Source organism: Syngnathus acus, chromosome 24 (assembly GCF_901709675.1).
Source record: "Syngnathus acus chromosome 24, fSynAcu1.2, whole genome shotgun sequence".
NCBI classification, from domain to species: domain Eukaryota; kingdom Metazoa; phylum Chordata; class Actinopteri; order Syngnathiformes; family Syngnathidae; genus Syngnathus; species Syngnathus acus.
In genome coordinates, this window is record NC_051108.1 from 6842579 (window position 1) to 6859625 (window position 17047).

At 44.0% G+C, this 17047-nt stretch overlaps 3 protein-coding genes and 1 long non-coding RNA gene across 7 annotated transcripts in view; 3 read left to right on the plus strand and 1 right to left on the minus strand.

Moving 5' to 3' along the window:
• Positions 1 to 17047, minus strand: part of LOC119118353 — a 439862-nt gene that overhangs the window by 252386 nt on the left and 170429 nt on the right. The gene's annotated exons all lie outside the window — the stretch shown is intronic.
• On the plus strand, positions 9079 to 10871 carry myct1a (myc target 1a). The gene is made up of 2 exons (XM_037245301.1): positions 9079 to 9409; positions 10038 to 10871. The coding sequence occupies exons 1-2, from the start codon at positions 9355 to 9357 to the stop codon at positions 10580 to 10582; spliced, it is 600 nt and encodes a 199-aa protein (XP_037101196.1). The 5' UTR covers positions 9079 to 9354; the 3' UTR covers positions 10583 to 10871.
• On the plus strand, positions 11154 to 15966 carry serac1 (serine active site containing 1). 3 transcript variants are annotated; one of them, XM_037245262.1, is made up of 17 exons: positions 11154 to 11254; positions 11502 to 11605; positions 11682 to 11718; positions 11779 to 11921; positions 12250 to 12339; positions 13019 to 13150; positions 13225 to 13346; positions 13412 to 13540; positions 13609 to 13722; positions 13785 to 13947; positions 14022 to 14172; positions 14254 to 14386; positions 14475 to 14575; positions 14640 to 14737; positions 14810 to 14992; positions 15069 to 15212; positions 15349 to 15966. In XM_037245262.1, exons 2-17 carry the CDS (start codon positions 11512 to 11514, stop codon positions 15483 to 15485), a joined length of 1971 nt encoding a protein of 656 aa, XP_037101157.1. In that variant the 5' UTR covers positions 11154 to 11254; positions 11502 to 11511; the 3' UTR covers positions 15486 to 15966. The 3 variants fall into 3 exon arrangements, with proteins under 3 accessions (XP_037101157.1, XP_037101156.1, XP_037101158.1); XM_037245261.1 differs by having other exon boundaries at positions 11187 to 11227; XM_037245263.1 differs by having other exon boundaries at positions 11190 to 11227; positions 11687 to 11718.
• On the plus strand, positions 16261 to 17015 carry gtf2h5 (general transcription factor IIH, polypeptide 5). Of its 2 annotated transcripts, none has more exons than XM_037245308.1 (3): positions 16261 to 16363; positions 16577 to 16635; positions 16731 to 17015. In XM_037245308.1, exons 2-3 carry the CDS (start codon positions 16601 to 16603, stop codon positions 16909 to 16911), a joined length of 216 nt encoding a protein of 71 aa, XP_037101203.1. In that variant the 5' UTR covers positions 16261 to 16363; positions 16577 to 16600; the 3' UTR covers positions 16912 to 17015. The 2 variants fall into 2 exon arrangements, with proteins under 2 accessions (XP_037101203.1, XP_037101204.1); XM_037245309.1 differs by having other exon boundaries at positions 16311 to 16359.

The following is a 17047-nucleotide window of genomic DNA, read 5'->3' on the forward strand; positions in this document are numbered from 1 at the left end:
GTTTTTTTAGGTTAGGTCATATGACCTTGGCAAGCAAAGCCGTGATTGGTCGTTACCTGAGACCTGAGCAACAGTTGTCATTTATAGTAAGTGACAAAATGGCTGCCCCCTAAAAACGGATGGATTTTGATGCTTGATCCCTAACTGGCTAATTTGACTATATTCACAAAGAATTTAAAAGTAATTTTTTTAACTGGAGTTTATCCCGACAAACATTGAGACTTACATTAGCTCTCTGAGGTTCCACTGGCAAAAATAAAGTCACTACTTTCAACTATTGTCATCATTCATTTCAATAACCTTCCTGGGCTTTTAGCAGTGTGATGCAATATCAAAGCACAAAAGCTCCTCCTTGAATTCTCCCATTCAAAATGCAAAAGCAATATGCACGCAGATCGCACTTGGTCTTTTATCAGCCTTAAAGATGAAAGACCATTTATCACAAGTGTGATTTTTTTTCCCCTCCTTTTGTTCTTTTGGGTGACCCCGCCCCAGTGCCCTCACACACGCAAGCCATTTTAATTATGAAAGTCATCAATAACCAATGGCAGCTGTCATCTGCTATCTGTCTGCTGATTATCGGATTCCCGCCGGTTCACACAGCCACTCTTCTCCCCGTTCCCACTATGACATCTTTTTTGTGGCATTTAAATAATAAAACAGGGCTACACAATGCGCTGTCCGTGGTGCTGAAACCAACAGCGCTTCATTAATGGTCTGCTAATGATTTAAAAAGACACAACTAGAAACAAGAGAATCATATTTTGTCAGACAATCGCTCCAAGAATCTAACAGACGGCCTCCCCGAAGAAGCTAACTGATAAGAAAAACAACCTCGGGATAAAATCGCAACAAGAAGGCGGCATCGCCGTGGCAGCAGAGAGAGAAATATGAGCGGGCGTGTACACACACACACACACACACACACACACACACACACACACACACACACACACACACACACAAACAGACAATCGCTTCCCCTTTTCTAGTGTCCTACATCAGAATAAACCAACAGAGGCCCTTTAGGCTGCAGCCCTCTGGAGTGTTGTGCTGTTGTTTTAACGGCAGAAAAGTGAGGAGGAGTGTCGAGCTAGACAAGAAGCTCAGCTGGTTGCTGGTTCTGGATTCCTAATGGACAGCCTGGCAGGTAGTGGTGGGGGGGTTCAATATGGGTCAGCGCGGTTAACGTCTGCAGGGCAGCGAGGCTACGTGAGGAACAGACTCTTTTCGACTATTAAAAAAAAACACAGGTGGAGCTTGTTCTTTTGTTGTTTTCATTCCACCCAGCGGGTGTTTGGATTGGAATCCTTAGCAGCTCAATCTCATCAGGGGCACAGTGCCTCCTTGAGGACATCAAAAGGTTTGTTTGGAAGCAAGTGTTTTCAGAAAGAAGAATATTTGAAGAACTATTTGCTGTGTGTTGTGCCATGCGACTAATGTAAAATATGTGCTCAACAGAGGGCGGTAGACACCGATCGAGCTACAAATGACGCTGGTGTGAAGTGGCTCACAGATGATGCAGGTGTGAATGGCGGTGGTCATAATGACCGAGTGTCACTAGAACCAAACAAAGGCCCACAAGGGTCTCAGTGCGGTGCTAATGCATCTTCCTCTCCAGCGGGACATTAATGGAGCATGCCCGTTACAGCTATCATGTGCTAAATGGGCACGTTTGTTATCCACTGTACAAAATGATTACAGTCTTTTATGCTTGCCTCAACATTCCGGTTCTTCTCTTTGAGCCCCACAATGGCTCATTAAAAAAAAAAAAAACTCTTCTCTCCACTTCCTGCCAGAGCTCTTAAATGGCAAAGTGTGACAAAAAAAAAGACCCTCACCACTTCCACTCAACCCATTCAGCCTCAACATTCGCAATCCCACTTCATTTGTGCCCCCAACGCCCAAGTACAAGAGGCGGAAATCTAAACGGCGGTCCATTAGCATGGCTAATTACATTTCAGAAATCATCACGCGCATGTTAAAGAGGGTGAGAAGAAATGGGTGGGGGGGGATAGCACACAAGTCAAAGTGATTATCAAAACAAGCACCGGCATTCCCTTTTCACCAACAGATGTGCTGAGGACTCACTAACAAATTATGTCCAAATAAAAAAAAAAACATGAAAGCCTGGCTAACAATAGTGCCATTAAAAAAATGCCACCTGCAGCACACACACATCAAATATAAATATAATATAAAAATAACATCAAATTCACTAGAATCATCTAGCAGTAATCACTTTTAAGGATGCAATTTTGTTGAAATACATTACATATATATACTCTATAAATGTAATGGAGTGCGTGTTTGTGCGTATGTGTGTGTGTGTGTGACTGGGTCAGACAGTCTAAGCTCTTTATCCAGGTTCAGCAACCGGCCCAGCACATATTAGAGGGACCACTAAGTAAGCGAAAGCGCAGGCATCAGCAGCACTAACAGAATCACCGCGGCTGCTGCGGTAAATTCAGTTACCGTGAAAGAGATTTTTTTTTTTTTTTTTTTGAAGTCATAATTAAATCCAGTCATATCTGACACTGGCGATATCTTTTGTCTTAGCAATCACGATTTTTTTTTTTAATACCCTAAAACAAATATGGTTTTTGAATAAATACATTTATCAATTACTGAATACTATTCTAGGAGCTTTGCAGAGTACTGTCAAGTAATAAAATGAAGGATTTAAAAGTGCGCCCGAAAGACCAAGAATGACTTTCCTACCCACAAAGTCATACATGCTGGAATTGAGACAATATCTGACCAGCTCAGAGGTCAGGGCGCCACCTCTATTTCAAAAACTTGCTCAATAGAGCGCCAGTGGCCAAATTTCCAACCATCCAATCACTCGGTGACAGTCCAAAAATAAAAAGGGGGAAGGAGGTGCCTGGGCGGGAAAGATAAGAGTGAGCATGTGAGTCAAAGTATTAGGGAGAGAGGGGAACCAGATTGGGTGTCCGGATGCTATCTTGCCAGCACATTGTGCTGTAACGTTCATCAAAACCATCTGCCGCCCCCATCTTGACACGCAACATCGCAGATAAAAAGAAATTCAGGGGAACTGTATCATTGCATCGGCGTAACCCGGAGATGTCATTTTACCTGATCGAAGGCAACTTTTGGAATGGCACAGTGACCAGAATTTGATATTAATATAAATGAAATTAATTGTACCTGTTAATACAATACGTGACAACCTATCATTGAGATTCCCACCGAAGAATCTCAAAAGTCGATTCAGTCTATTACCTGACGACCCGAGTGATGCGTTCTTGTGTCTCCAGCCTTGAATGGCTGTCAGGCTCAAAGAGATTCCAATCTGATAAGCATCATGAAATGTCACTGAGAGACTCCATTGGATTCCACACAATGGGGATCGCACATGGCAAAAGAGAATGTGGACCTTGCATCGTGCCTTGTGGAACACCACTTGTTTTTTTCAGCTGTAGCGGGAGGAAAATGTATTATTCATGTTAAGTATGATAGAAAGAAAATTGACTAATAGAATCTTGCGGAGCGCTAAAAAAATGCTACAAGGTAACAGTACAGCATGGGAAGTACCGTATTTTCCGGACTATAAGGCGCACCGGACTATAAGGCGCACCTTCAATGAATGGCCCATTTTAAAACGTTGTCCTTATATAAGGCGCACCGGACTATAAGGCGCACCATTAATGCATCATGTCAGATTTTTAATCCAAATCAAATCATTCTCCATTTTATCTTTTTTATTTCAACTTCAGATGCAACAAATTACTTTATAATCACAAAATAATGATCCATAGTCGTTTTGATTCATGATTCATAGTCTTCAGCGGGCCACTTATGATTGATTTCATGACACAACGCTTCGGGCCAGTTTAAATTTAGGAATTTGGTCCATATATAAGGCGCACCGGACTATAAGGCGCACTGTCGGCTTTTGAGAAAATTGTAGGTTTTTAGGTGCGCCTTATAGTCCGGAAAATACGGTAAATGACTAGCAGAAAACTACTTTTTGGAATTAGTACAATTTGGATGTCAACCAGTGGCCTCGGAGTTGAAAAGAAACAAAGAAGAGAAAGCTGCAAAGTGTTGATCAGCAACATGGGTCATATCACATAACTGCAAGTCCAAGGCTAGATGGCTTGGTTTGAATGCGATGGTGACCTTCAAGCCTGCTCATGCTGTGTACACGTCCAATCGCTCGGCTAAATGCTTCACTCCCAGCGGAATAATCAAGGCCTAAAAGATGCATCAAAGCCATTTGGGTGTTTTTTTTGTGTGTTGCCGCCTGCGTGTGAAGCCGCGTGGTGATAAATAGCCAATGTCCCGAAAACAACCGGGCCGGGCTGGCACGGCTCAAGGTGACCGTCTGCTCGGGCCTTCGATGGCTACGGCCGAAAAGCGTCATGTCGCCCCTGGCAACCGGATGGCACCCTGGCCCCGTGCCAGTCGAGGTGGTCTGCGCCAGTTCCGTCGGCAATCAGAGACTGAAGAATTTGGCAGGGTAGGTTTTTTCCTATTCTCTAATATTGTTACTCTGCCCAGGAGGTTTTCATTGTTGTGATTGTTAGGAGGATTATGAACAAAGTACTACTTCATAAAACCTTACAGTGGGGTGGCCATGAACAAAGACCGATATTTAGCTGTCGAGCCAGGTGAAGCTTTCCTTTTGTAAACCTGGCAAGAAAGGTTATTGCTCATCAATTCTACTCCAATTAATTTGCCAAACGGTGAGCTGTGAAGGTGTACAATTTGGGTTGAGTAAAAATTTGTATTGTCTGGCCTGGGCGGAGTTCTCCTCCAAACCTTGCACATTTCATTTTTCTTAAAATACCTTGCAGTGTGCTCATGCCCTTGCCTTCCTCCTCTTCCTTCTCCTCCTCTTCGGCCTTTCTGCCAGCACAGCAAGCGGCTCTCGACGCTGCAGAATTTGCTCAAACGTTGTCAATCTGCTTTGCGCAACAAGCCGCCAGAGCCTGAATAGATCGGGAGACGTCCTTTGCAAACAACTAAATTGGACTGGGGTAAACTTTATCTGCCTGACGAGCAGGCGGGCAGACGTCGCTTAGAGCTAGCGGCGGAAATTAAACGCCTCCGCCACCCACGGGGAGAGAAAATGGGTGAAAAATTGAAATTAGGAGAGATTATTGTTTTTTTTTCAGCCCCTGAACAAAAGACACAGAAACAGGCAAATTCCTCAGCATATGGAGGAGTTCAGCCTGGGAGGTGTTCAAAGTGGCCTCATCCTTCTCTGCCATATGGTGTCACTAATTGCTGTGTTTCAGTGCAGAGAGGTACAGCAAAAGAGACGGTTGAAGGGAGGAGGAAGGAAAATAGGCCAAAACCTTGGATTGTTTTCATGTCGCATAGCATGATTGTCGGACGCTTCCAAAAAGGACCCCGAGGGGCGAATATGGCTTATTTCATGCTATCTGCTGTTCCTATGTGGAACATTGGCACAATAGAAAACAGGAGCAAAGTTTGTCATCTAGCGAGTCAGCGTTAAAGGGCATTGGAGAACTCTCAGGTGACATTTGATGCAAGGGAGATGTCAATAAAATATGACCTCATTTAAGAACAAAGGCAAACCCTGACAAAGACTACGCTGACTCTATTTTGCAGTGAATGCAAACCTCAAATACCGTCTTGGGTGCGCATTATACATGGGTACAACAATTTTTGAAGAAAATCTCCCTCGAAATAAAACTTGAAATCACCTTTCTTCTTGTTTGTTGTCAATCGCGCATCGCATTCAGCCATCCTGCCCAACACACTTAGTCAGTAAAATTCATAATTGACGACACATCGTTTGATGCGATGGTGCAATCCTTGATGGTGTGTTATTGTCAAATATTGTTTGTTTTTTAATCTCCATCGCAGACCGGATATCATACGGAGGCCGCCATGACAGTATGCGCAGAACGGATGCGCAAGACACGTCAGCTATATAAAGAGCGAGACTTCAGTTCTCTACCTATTAGTTTCAATTCACAGTTTAATTAGCAGTTTCAATCAGCAAATAACAAAATGCGTATTACAGGTAATATTTTATTTCACAACACTTTGCCTTGTTCCTTTCCTCTCTGCTGTTCACTTCAAACACGCTCCATACGAACACAATGCTCTCGTATCAGACGCTTGCTCGATCACCTGCTCGTTTGCTGTCACAATGTACCCTACACAAATCCGAAACATTTCTCCGCTATCGAGTTTGCTAGCGCATGCGCAGTGATACTGACCGGCAGAATAACATCCGGTTGTTCCCAAAGATGATCTTTTTTCTGAAATAATTTTACGTTTACGGACTTAAGTAAGAGTCAAAATTTGGGTGCGTATTATACATGGGTACAGGCTTTTTTCCAGCATCGACATGTCATTTTTAGGGTGCGTATTATACATGGGGGCGTATTATACATGGAAAATTGCGGTAGTAACACGAATGATGTCACGTTATCTTTTTTCCAACACAGCATAGCTGGATAGAAATTAAAATCCAGTTGGTTTGAGAATCGGTTTCCAGTGACTTAATCCCTAGGAATCGTTTATTTGCTAGCTTGACGATTCCGCTTTTAAATCACAAGCAGGTGGCTGAACTTTTACAACAGCGAGCTATTATTTTCGAACATTATTTTCATGTGTGGCGAGACAAAAACAGGCGGTCATTACATCACCTGAGGAGTGACAGACAGTAATTAAAAAGCCATAAGACTTCCCCATGCGTGCCTGAGCTAATCGACCTATTATGAAAGACATTTTTCTTTAACAAGCCACACGCACTCTGCTGAATTATTTACACCGTATATAATTTAATGCCTTAAAGACGTTAAACGAGGCTCCTGTAGTGTACTGTAAACAGGACTTGATAAATTAGAGAGCATTTTGGTGAAGAGAGGATGGGCGGTTACACATGTCCACATAAATAATGCAACAGTTTCGCACCACCGCTGAGCTGGGCTGGGCTGCGCATGAGGCTGTTTCATTTTCACTTAGCGTCTTAATCAAAGTATCTCACTTGTCTTTGAAGAGCACGGGAAGCGGAAAGCCTCTAAAATGAGAAGAAATCAATTCGAGAGTGTGCACCCTCACACTTCCAAACGGACATTGGCACAACTGCCACCTCGCAGGCCCGGTGGGGAGCCGCCATGTTGGACCTCAGTTCCAGTGTCACCTGGAGCCTCTCAAATCCAGTGCCGCTTTGACATTTGAGATTCAGTCGCTCCGTGAACACGCTTGTAACTAAAAACCAACCATCTTTCCTCATTGAAATGAATGGATATGCCATTAATCCTTTCCAGTCTAGCCCAAACGCTCTCCATTCTACTTCATAAAAAACATATATTGTAAAATCCTTTGAATAATACGCACCCGTGCATAACATGGCTCCCAGTCATTCTTAAAAAGCATTTTTTTTCTCTGTACTTGGACAAAGATTCAAAAGATTCCAATGAAGTGAAATGCTTTTAAATCAAGGTTAAAAACTGTGCTATTTTTCCCATACCTATGATCAAGGTATTTTTTATTTTTATCCCCCCGCCAAAAAAAAAGATTATTCACAGGATTTTACAGATGTAACAGTGGAGTTATTGTGAGCAAAACTCACGTACAACCCGTCACACGCTCAAGTTCAAATTCTTAAGCAGCTTCCTGTTTTATCTGTGTTGCCAATAGCAAAACTAAAGATAGCAACTCACTGTGTGTCAAAATATTCCAATTTTTGAATGCTTCACAGCAACATATTTGGTGCAAGAGAAAAAAAGGAAGGAGGTGAATTTGCAGTCAGCATTTTTGCCGCTCTGCTGCGTCATGGCAATGTAGCAGGTCACCTCCAAACCTGCCGCAAGTGGAGAGACAGAGCGCTGTGGAGTTAGCAATTAACGCCTACCTTGCAGTCTCTGCATCACATTGGCAATGTCATGAGGAGCGTCTCTGTAGTGGCGCGGCGATGCCATGCTGCTCCTCCTGCGGGTACCCGCCGCTGCCGCCGCCTCTCAACCGGGCATCATCGACGTAAGCGACCCGCAGAAATATTTTTTAGTTTCGTGTCAGGTTGTTGGTTCCTCCTCAGTTCATGTCTGTTGCAGAAACTCAGACTCGAAGGAGCTCCTCCTCCTCCTGCTGCTGCTGCTGATGCTGCCGATGATGTAAGCATAGCACTCGTTGGCATGCGCTGCCATCTACTGTCCAACCAAAGAGGATGTTGCTTGTTCCGTCATGAGGACCAATCAGAGGCCTTGTTTGAACATTTTTAACATAAATGGATGACTTTTACACATTGGACAAAATAGACTCAAATGTATTGTATTTAAAAATACAATAAATTTTGATTTTCAGGGGAATAAGTAAAACTGCACAGAGTGTACAATTTGTACATGAATAAAATGATGATAAATGACATTGTGTCGCTTGGTTGTCATATTGATGTATTTGGCTGGAGGGTGCATACCTCTGCAGTGGAGCTCATTCCGATGCAGCGTGGCTCAGGGTGACCTCTAGCGTTGCGGGCCCCTCAGGAGCAGGCAGATGCAGCCAAGGAGAACCGAGTTGCCACTGCAGCACAGGTCAAATCAAAACAGGGGTCAACGCAACGAGTTATCCTCCTGTGACACGCTAACATCACGGCGCCGTTTCCTTATCTCAGAAATGCTTATGCGGAGCTAAAAGCGAAACGGCCGCTACGTTAATCCCCCACCACTGCGTGCTCAGCAATTTAATGAAGCTTATAAGAAAGTTGTGTGATGAAATTGACTCTGTGCCAAGGAGACAGATGTTGGCCTCAGAACATATTGGAACTAAATGTGTACCTAATGTTGTGGCCACTGAGTACATCTTTGACATGCATAATCAAAGATAACCACGCTTGTTTTGGAATAAAAACCCGCTCTTCTGGCTCCATCTTGTGTCTCCTGTATGAGAGTATGTATGAGTTTAAAAAAAAAAAAAAAAAAATCAAATTACCGAGCAATACACATTGTCCACTGGCTTACTTATTCACAGTGACACTTATCAAACTGCAGGAAATGATGTGATGGTTGAGGAAGTGAGGAAAAGCAACACTCCCTCTCCCTCACGCCAGGATTTCTGTGCAGCAAAGATAAGCCTCTCCTGAAGCTCGATTCATGGGGAAAAGCAGGAAATGTGACATCGTCCCCCCCACCCCCACGCTTCTATAAAAGTTTAGCCCCTGGTCTACCAGCGGCTCTGGGCCAAGGGAGGCTGACGCGGGCAGAGAGGGGAGGAGAGAAGAACAGGAAAGAAGGTCTGCAGACAGACAGGAAAATCCATTAGCGTGCGTAAAAAGAGACAGCCGAAGCGGGGGGGGGGGAGAAGAGTGGTCTTTATTTTTGCTCCTCTCATGACACGGCAGGCAAAGTCATGGCTGTAAACAATACAAACTACTTCATGGAAATTGTTCAGTCTGTTGATGCTGGTGAGTTTCCTCCAACTTTGTCTTATCTTATCGCCTGCTAACTGACCCGCTTTTTCTCTAGGGAATTCCAAATGGAATATAGTCATCCAAACAAATGCATTATTTTGTACGTAACCTGACAAAATGTAACTTTCAGAAGTGAAGTGAATGGAGGAACTGTTGTTCATGGCAGACATCCAGCAAGGATTTAACCACGGCGTTCTTTCTCCGGGAGAATTGTGAAGCGAAGCCGCAATGGGGAAAAAGTTTGTTGGCATCAGCCTATGAAAAATCTCAACATATAAAATATATAAACACGGTGTAGTTTAGGATTAGAGTTTGGGGTTTACTGGGTAAACTAATGTGATAAACTCCCTTTCGAAATGGTCCTGAAGAGTAAACCACTAATAAATCAGACTTTGGAAAGGAGTGTTTGTGATTGTTGGACAGAGAGCACCAGAAGGCTTAAGAGGAGGCGCAAAAAAAAAAGATTTTTAACAGCAGCAGGGTAGAATCATGCTTCGCATTTCTGAGGTTTGGGGTCCGCAGCTCTGTGTTGCCTTGAAAGTTTGAGTTCACGTGTGTGTTTTTTTTAGGTGGCAATTGGTGTGAAAAGAGCCAATGACCTAAATGACGTTTTCTTTTCCAGTCCCCCTGATCATAGCGTTCAGCGTTTCCGTAGCAGTGGGCCTGGTTTTGGGGGCCCTGGTGTACGTGTTCCTGACCTGGTTGTCCCGGCGCAGAGCAGGCTCTGCCCGCATCACCAGCAGCCCCCCACCTCGCCAATCTCGCACCTCCCCTCGAAACCACCCGAACTTCTGTCGCAACGGCAGCAGCAACAACCACGACCGGCGGAGCAACAACAGCCTGATCAGCGCCGCTTTCACTTTCCACCGTCAGACCTCCACCCCGGATCCCCTCGACCCGTTGGGTCACAAGTCAAGCTTCAGGGCGTCCACTTTCCACCCACTCCTCCACTGTAGCCAGATAGCCAGGGAAGCGGAGGAAGGGAGCCAGGGGTCGCTGCCCCGTACGCCCATGTTGACGACCACCACCGGGTCAGCCCACGCGACCGCCACCACACCCAGACCCCAATCGTTTTGGGGGGACAGCATAAGGGGTTTCCAGGCTACGCAAACCCCTCCTCCTGCTTATGAAAGCGTTATTAGGGCCTTTCAGGAGACGCATACCTAGAACGAGAAAACCTGACAGCTTTGTGAAGCTCTGGAAACGATTTGTATGACCACAAACGGTGGAAGGGACCATTCAAGTGAAACTGTTTTTAACTTTTAAACTAAGTTTATTGCTTCACAAAAGATATATATATGCATTTGACCTTCAGAAATGTGGAAAATGCTGCTCATGTGTAAAAATGCTGGTCATAGCAAAGTCACTAACGAGCTCATATAATATGTATACAAACATGTCGTCCACCATAAGTTTATGGTCTTGGTATTTAATAAACAGTTTTGCCAATTTTGAACATCTGAACATGTTTGAGGTGTTGACCAGAAGAGCGGTTTCTAAAGTAACATTTTATTTTATAAACATATATATGTATTTATAAATGTTTAGCCACAATACAATGTAAGCTGCAGTATTTTTAGTTTCATCTAAAGTCCTGTTCTTTTTCAAATATTTTTATTTAACAAATGCAATCTACAATAACAATATATAACGATAAAGACACATGCTTAAATACTTGAAATCACAGAGAGAAAAGACTAAACAAAAAGAAAACTACAATCCTGTTCATGGAGGAGGCGTTTCCAGCTGTGACGTATTATTTGTGCGACATTTTTGCAACAACAGGGGCACCGCATCAGCTGGGAAAACTCGGTGACTAGTTCGAGCACCAATCTGCCGGTAAATTCGTCAATTTCCCTTTTTAACACAACGAGTAGAACAGACAGACTTCGCCTCGCGACTAAACTTAATTACGTCAGACGCGTTGACAGTTTAAAGGTCGTCGCTGTCAGCCGATTCGGTTTAACCTCGCTTCGTGGATGTGTGTCAGGCAGTTGATTTAGGTCGGGACACAATTAATAGTTCGTGTTGCCCGGGTCGTTAATACAGTGCAATGGGCGTGTGTGTTTGTTTTGTCACCTCCAAGTTCCTGGAGGATGTCTGCGACAGCACTGCGCTTGATCCGATGCAGGAGACTCAGCACGGCCAGTTTGCCAGGCGTGACCAAAGCGCTGCGATGGAGAGATTTAAGTGAGTTGCCATTGAAAAATATTTATATTGACCGATGTATGTGTAGCAAACATTAAATAATATTTTCCCCCTCAAGGGAAGTTTGCCAAGGTAACAGGAGCTGTGGTGTTTGGGTAGGTCTTTAAAAGTTGCCTGATTTCTGGAGGATTGTGTCTAATGGTTCCATTTTGCAGAGGTTGCCTTTTCATCACGTACGAGGTGATGGCCCTGGACAAGGCAGTGACTATTGATACCAATGCGATTCTTCAGGAGAAGTACAAGTCTTACATCTACCTGCGACCCAATTCCTCTGATGAAAAGGAGAACCTCAGTGCAGGTAGAACAATTGATCATTTTTAAAGAATGGCATTTCCTAAACTGAGAGACCTTTGTCTGCAGAGTAAAGGAAATACATCTGGCAAAAATGCTGACAGGCTCTTTTTTTTTTTTTTTTGGGATGGGCACAAAGTTGTTAGTTTGTCCAGGTGCTCAGTGACATCTTAGCTCATCGCTATTTCCTTTCTGTTCTCTCACTTCCTCTGGTCAAGGTATGTCAGAGGAAGCGAGCCTACCTTCTCTCATCACTTAGCAGCTGGCAGTCATAAATAAACGCTTTTATTTAAACCATTAAAGTAGCTTCCCTTTTTTTCATGTATGTTTTCCAGGGCTCACACACAAGACAAGAAGGGAACTTCACAAAGCAGCAAGACGCTTTCTAGAAATATCTTCGCGGCTTCTGCTGCGAACATTAGATGGTAGGAAACTGGTTCATTCATTACAAATACCGTATTTATTCTAATTATCGCCCATTTTCGAATAATCGCCCAGTGTGTGTTAGCGATGACAAAAAATAAAAAACATTGATACCTCTAATTATCGCCCATGCTGCTAAAGATTCCCCCCAAAACTTACGTTTTCCTCCGCAACCACATGCTGACGTCATTGCGCAAGTTTAAATATGACTGATTTGACAGCACGTCGAATGTCCCTTTTAAATTGTTTTTCTCCATAAACTATGATACAATTACACTCGTCACTCCGCAACAATATCCTCACACCATTACGTCATCGGGACGTGCGCTCGAACAAGACGATCACAATAACATGACGTGCGCAACATGTGATATGCGACGGGCGCCCTGGGCGATAATTAGAATAAATACGGCAGTTGGAGCTCAATATATGAACTATATATAAACTCCAACCACAACAGTTTGTATTTAATATAGATTAACACGTTTTCAATCAAAATATTTTAATTTTGTATCTTTTTTAAAAAAAAAACAGCTGCCCCGTGGACGATGCAAAGTTTACAAGGTTTGCAATTGGCTAGATGTAGTCTCGGTAGACTGTAGCGTCACTAGGCAGATGTAGTGTCGTTTTAATTTTTTGCACATTACTTATTTGATATTATCTCAATTTTTTTTTTCCAAGAACGGCTCAGTAACTTGGATGCAGACCCACATGAGGTGGCCTTATGGGTCCTGCTGAAAAGGACGCAGTCTGACAATCGTGCGCTTCGAATCAAAGCTGTGCGGGAACTGGCGGACAATTGCCACTGGCACGGTAAAGTGGCATTGTGTTGCGTTCAATGACGTGGACCTCATCCAATAACATGATCGGTGTTGATATGGATCCAGACTACCAGTATCAGACGGCGGCCCAGGTGATAGACCAGAGGACCGCAGTGGGCCTCGCTCGGACTCCTCAAGCAGATCTGAGATTTTTCCTGCGTCCGCCTCCGCTCCCTGACCTTGATGATGTAAGAATCAATGTTTTTTCTGAGTCTTGTGACTAAACATGAAAATGGCCAAATTTGCTTGACAGGGTTTCTCAGCAGAGGATGGCCTGAGGCAGCTGCTCGCCTCCCTGCCGCAGTCCGAAGTGGACAAATGCGTTCAGTACTTCACCTCGCTGGCCCTCAGGGAAAGCACGCAAGCATTAGCGGCGCAACGGGTAAAGGCGCCTCTGTGCTGAGCCTTGCGTCCCAATCCGGTTCCTCTTCTTCCAATGTTCTGCTGCAGCGTGGACTATGGTGTTTCGGTGGCAACGGCCTGCCTTACGCCCAGAGCCTCACGTCCGTTCCCTCGGAAAAGGTGGAGTCCTTCTGCCTGCAGGCCCTGGTGCAGCACTCCAAGGTACTGCTGGAGAACCTTCACTTCAAGTCGTTGCAACCTCCTGAGCACGCTTCTTCCCGCAGGTCAGGAGCCATTGTGACCATATCGTGTCCAACGGAGGCTTGCCACTCCTTCAGAGGGTTTATCAGCTCCGTAGAGACTCCAAGAATATTCAGAGGAACATTGTGCGAATCATTGGGAACCTGGCGCTGAATGATAGAGTTCACCAGGCTATCGTGCAGTCAGGTAGACCAAACGTTGGCTCGTAAATCTTCATTTATGGACTGCCTGACAATTAGTTTCCTCCAAATCACATCCAGGGTGGCTGTCGGTGCTGGCTGAGATGGTGCAGTCTCCTCACGTCATAGAAGCCTCCCACGCGGCTCGCGTCCTGGCCAACTTGGACAGGGAGACGGTGAAGGAGAAGTACCAAGACGGCGTCTACGTCCTCCACCCGCAAACACGTGCCAAGTAGGAAAGCACTTCGGAGCGTCTTCTTTCTAACTGCGCCGGCGTTTTCCAAAGCAGCTCTATTTTGTCGTCCGATTGCAGCCAGCCAATCAAAGCGGACGTGCTGTTCATCCACGGCATCCTGGGGGCGGCTTTTAAGACGTGGCGCCAGAGGGACCGAAGTGACTTACATGATGAGAATGACAAAGATGATTACACAGAGTGCTGGCCAAAAGTCAGAACATCAAATCGCTTGTGTCCTCTTGCTCTCGTGTGGCAGGTCTTTTCACTTACATGGAAACTTGATCTTCTCTAATCAACAGACGTGGTTAGCTGCTGATTGTCCAAATCTGAGGGTGCTATCAGTGGAATATGACAGCCATCTGAGCGACTGGATGGCCAAGTGCCCTGCCGAGAATCAGAGGTCAGAGGTCCGCCAGGCTCGTCAAAGAGACATCTTCTTTTACCATCTACTTGTCTCTCCACAGAAAGTCCCTGGCCTTCAGGAGTCGAGAGCTGCTCAAAAAGCTTAAGATGGCGGGCGTCGGAGACCGGCCGGTGGTCTGGGTAGCTCACAGTATGGGAGGTATGATGGAGAAGTAGAATCGTGTTTCAAATGATAATGCAGGACTTCTCCAGTAATTCATTTCTCTGTCAGGCTTGCTTGTGAAAAAAATGCTGATTGACGCCTCGCAGGACCCAGATATGAAGGATTTGTTCAAGAACACCAAGGGCATTTTGTTCTATAGCGTTCCCCATCACGGCACCTTCATGGCGGAATACTCGGTCAATGTCCGATATCTGCTTTTCCCGTCAATCGAGGTCAGAGAGCTTTGCAGAGGTCAGTGAATAAAGTCATCCTAAAGGTACAACAGTTGTTGTTTTTTTTGACACATAACACAAGACAATGTTTTTAGACTCCCCGGCACTACGCGACTTGAATGAGAACTTCTTGAACATGGCCAAAGAAAAAGATATCAAGGTGCTAAGCTTTGCAGAGACGCTGCCCACAAACATTGGTCCTATGATCAAGATACTGGTGGTGCCAGCACAGTCTGCAAGTAAGTTTGGATAAAATTTTGAAATTAATTTTTTTAAAATTCCAAGCGGCTCAGTGATGGGTAGGCAAGCACTCCACAGACCTTTTTAATACACACACATTTCATAACTTGACCCCTCTTTACCTTGTGGTCCCAGACATCGGAATCGGGGATTTGATCAAGGTGGACGTGGATCATCTCAACATCTGCAAACCAGAGAGGAAGGACTCATTCTTATACAAGCGCAGCCTCCGGTTCATCCAAGAAACATTGCACAGTTCTATCGGCCGCTGACAACTGCTTTTAACACCAGCACACTCCAAGCAAACTTGAACGACTCTTCACCCTACCTGACTTTCCTCGCCATGAATATTGGAATCACATTATAATGAGAAAACAGTGAAGAGTTGCCAGTAGTGGAAGTAGAAAACTGGATGCTTATCTCTCACTAATGCCGAGTGGATTTCAAAGCCTATTTCACAAGTGACCATTATAACCCTCAAAATATGCACCTGCTTTTATTTTATTTTCTCAACAGAGGCCTGTAGCTTATTTAACACGCAATTCTTATGTGTTTTTTAACCACGACACTGAACCTTTAAGCATTCAAAACAACGTGACAATTTAACATTTCATTTGCTTTTTACACATACTCCCATGTGACTGGTTAGTGATGGACCTATTTTGATGTGTGACCTCAACTAGCACTGTTCAAATGTGTTTTTCATTTTCATTCTTGGTGAGAATAAAATGTGTTTAGATGGTCTCAATTAAATCACGACTCGTTTTAATATTCGTATCACTTGTTTAGGCTACTGACTAGCTCATAAGCTAACTGTGCTAAAGAACATTATCAACTCTTATCTACAACTTAGTAAAAAGATGGAATTTCAACCTGTTATTTCAGATATTAACATAAATAGGAAACTATCAGGAATTTTTCAAAAAAACAGTCATTGTAAACGCCATTGACGAGGTACAAAATAATACAAATTCATCGACACACCTGGTTACGGCCGCTGGACAAAAGCCCACGATACCACAACCGCGAAATTTTTATTGAACGCATGCGCAATAGAATTAATTTGGTTGAACATGTCCCTATCCACTTGCCGTACGTCGTCATCACAATGAGCCAAAGCTAGCGTCGACCAACAACAGATTATAGGCTGGTAAATTTCATCCTATAAATAAAAATAAATAGACTTAATGTCGATGCAAACGCATTTGTTGCCTTAAACTGAACGTGGGAATATCACGATCGACATCGCTTTGAAAACGGGAGTTTAGACGATAGCACGTTGTGGCTAACAATAGCATTGTGGCTATGAAATAACTATCAGGCAGTTCACAGTTACCTGGATTCTAATTTTATATTCATACAGCTGGTCTCGAATCTACCTATCAAAATGGTCAACGTGCACAAAGGCGTCCTTGTTGAATGGTAAAAAAAAAAAAAAAAAAAAAAAACACTGTTCACTTGTCAATTAGTTTTATTTCTTGGAGCCATTTAAACGTGTCTTTTACCTTTATTTCAAGCGACCCGGCCATGAAGCAGTTCCTCTTGTACCTGGATGAGACCAATGCCCTCGGGAAGAAGTTCATTCTGAAGGACCTGGATGACACGCATGTCTTCATACTGGTTGAAGTGGTCCAGACTCTACAAGAGAGAGTTGGAAAGCTCATAGACCAGAATTCCTTCACCACCACACAGAAATGAGACACCGTTGATATTGGGTGCAGATATTCAGTTTTAGTTTGATTTTGTGTCTCTTTTGGCTCACTGAAACGATGTTTGGTATAATAAACCATATTGACTACATATAATTCTCGTGTTACTTTTTTTGTACCAGAAC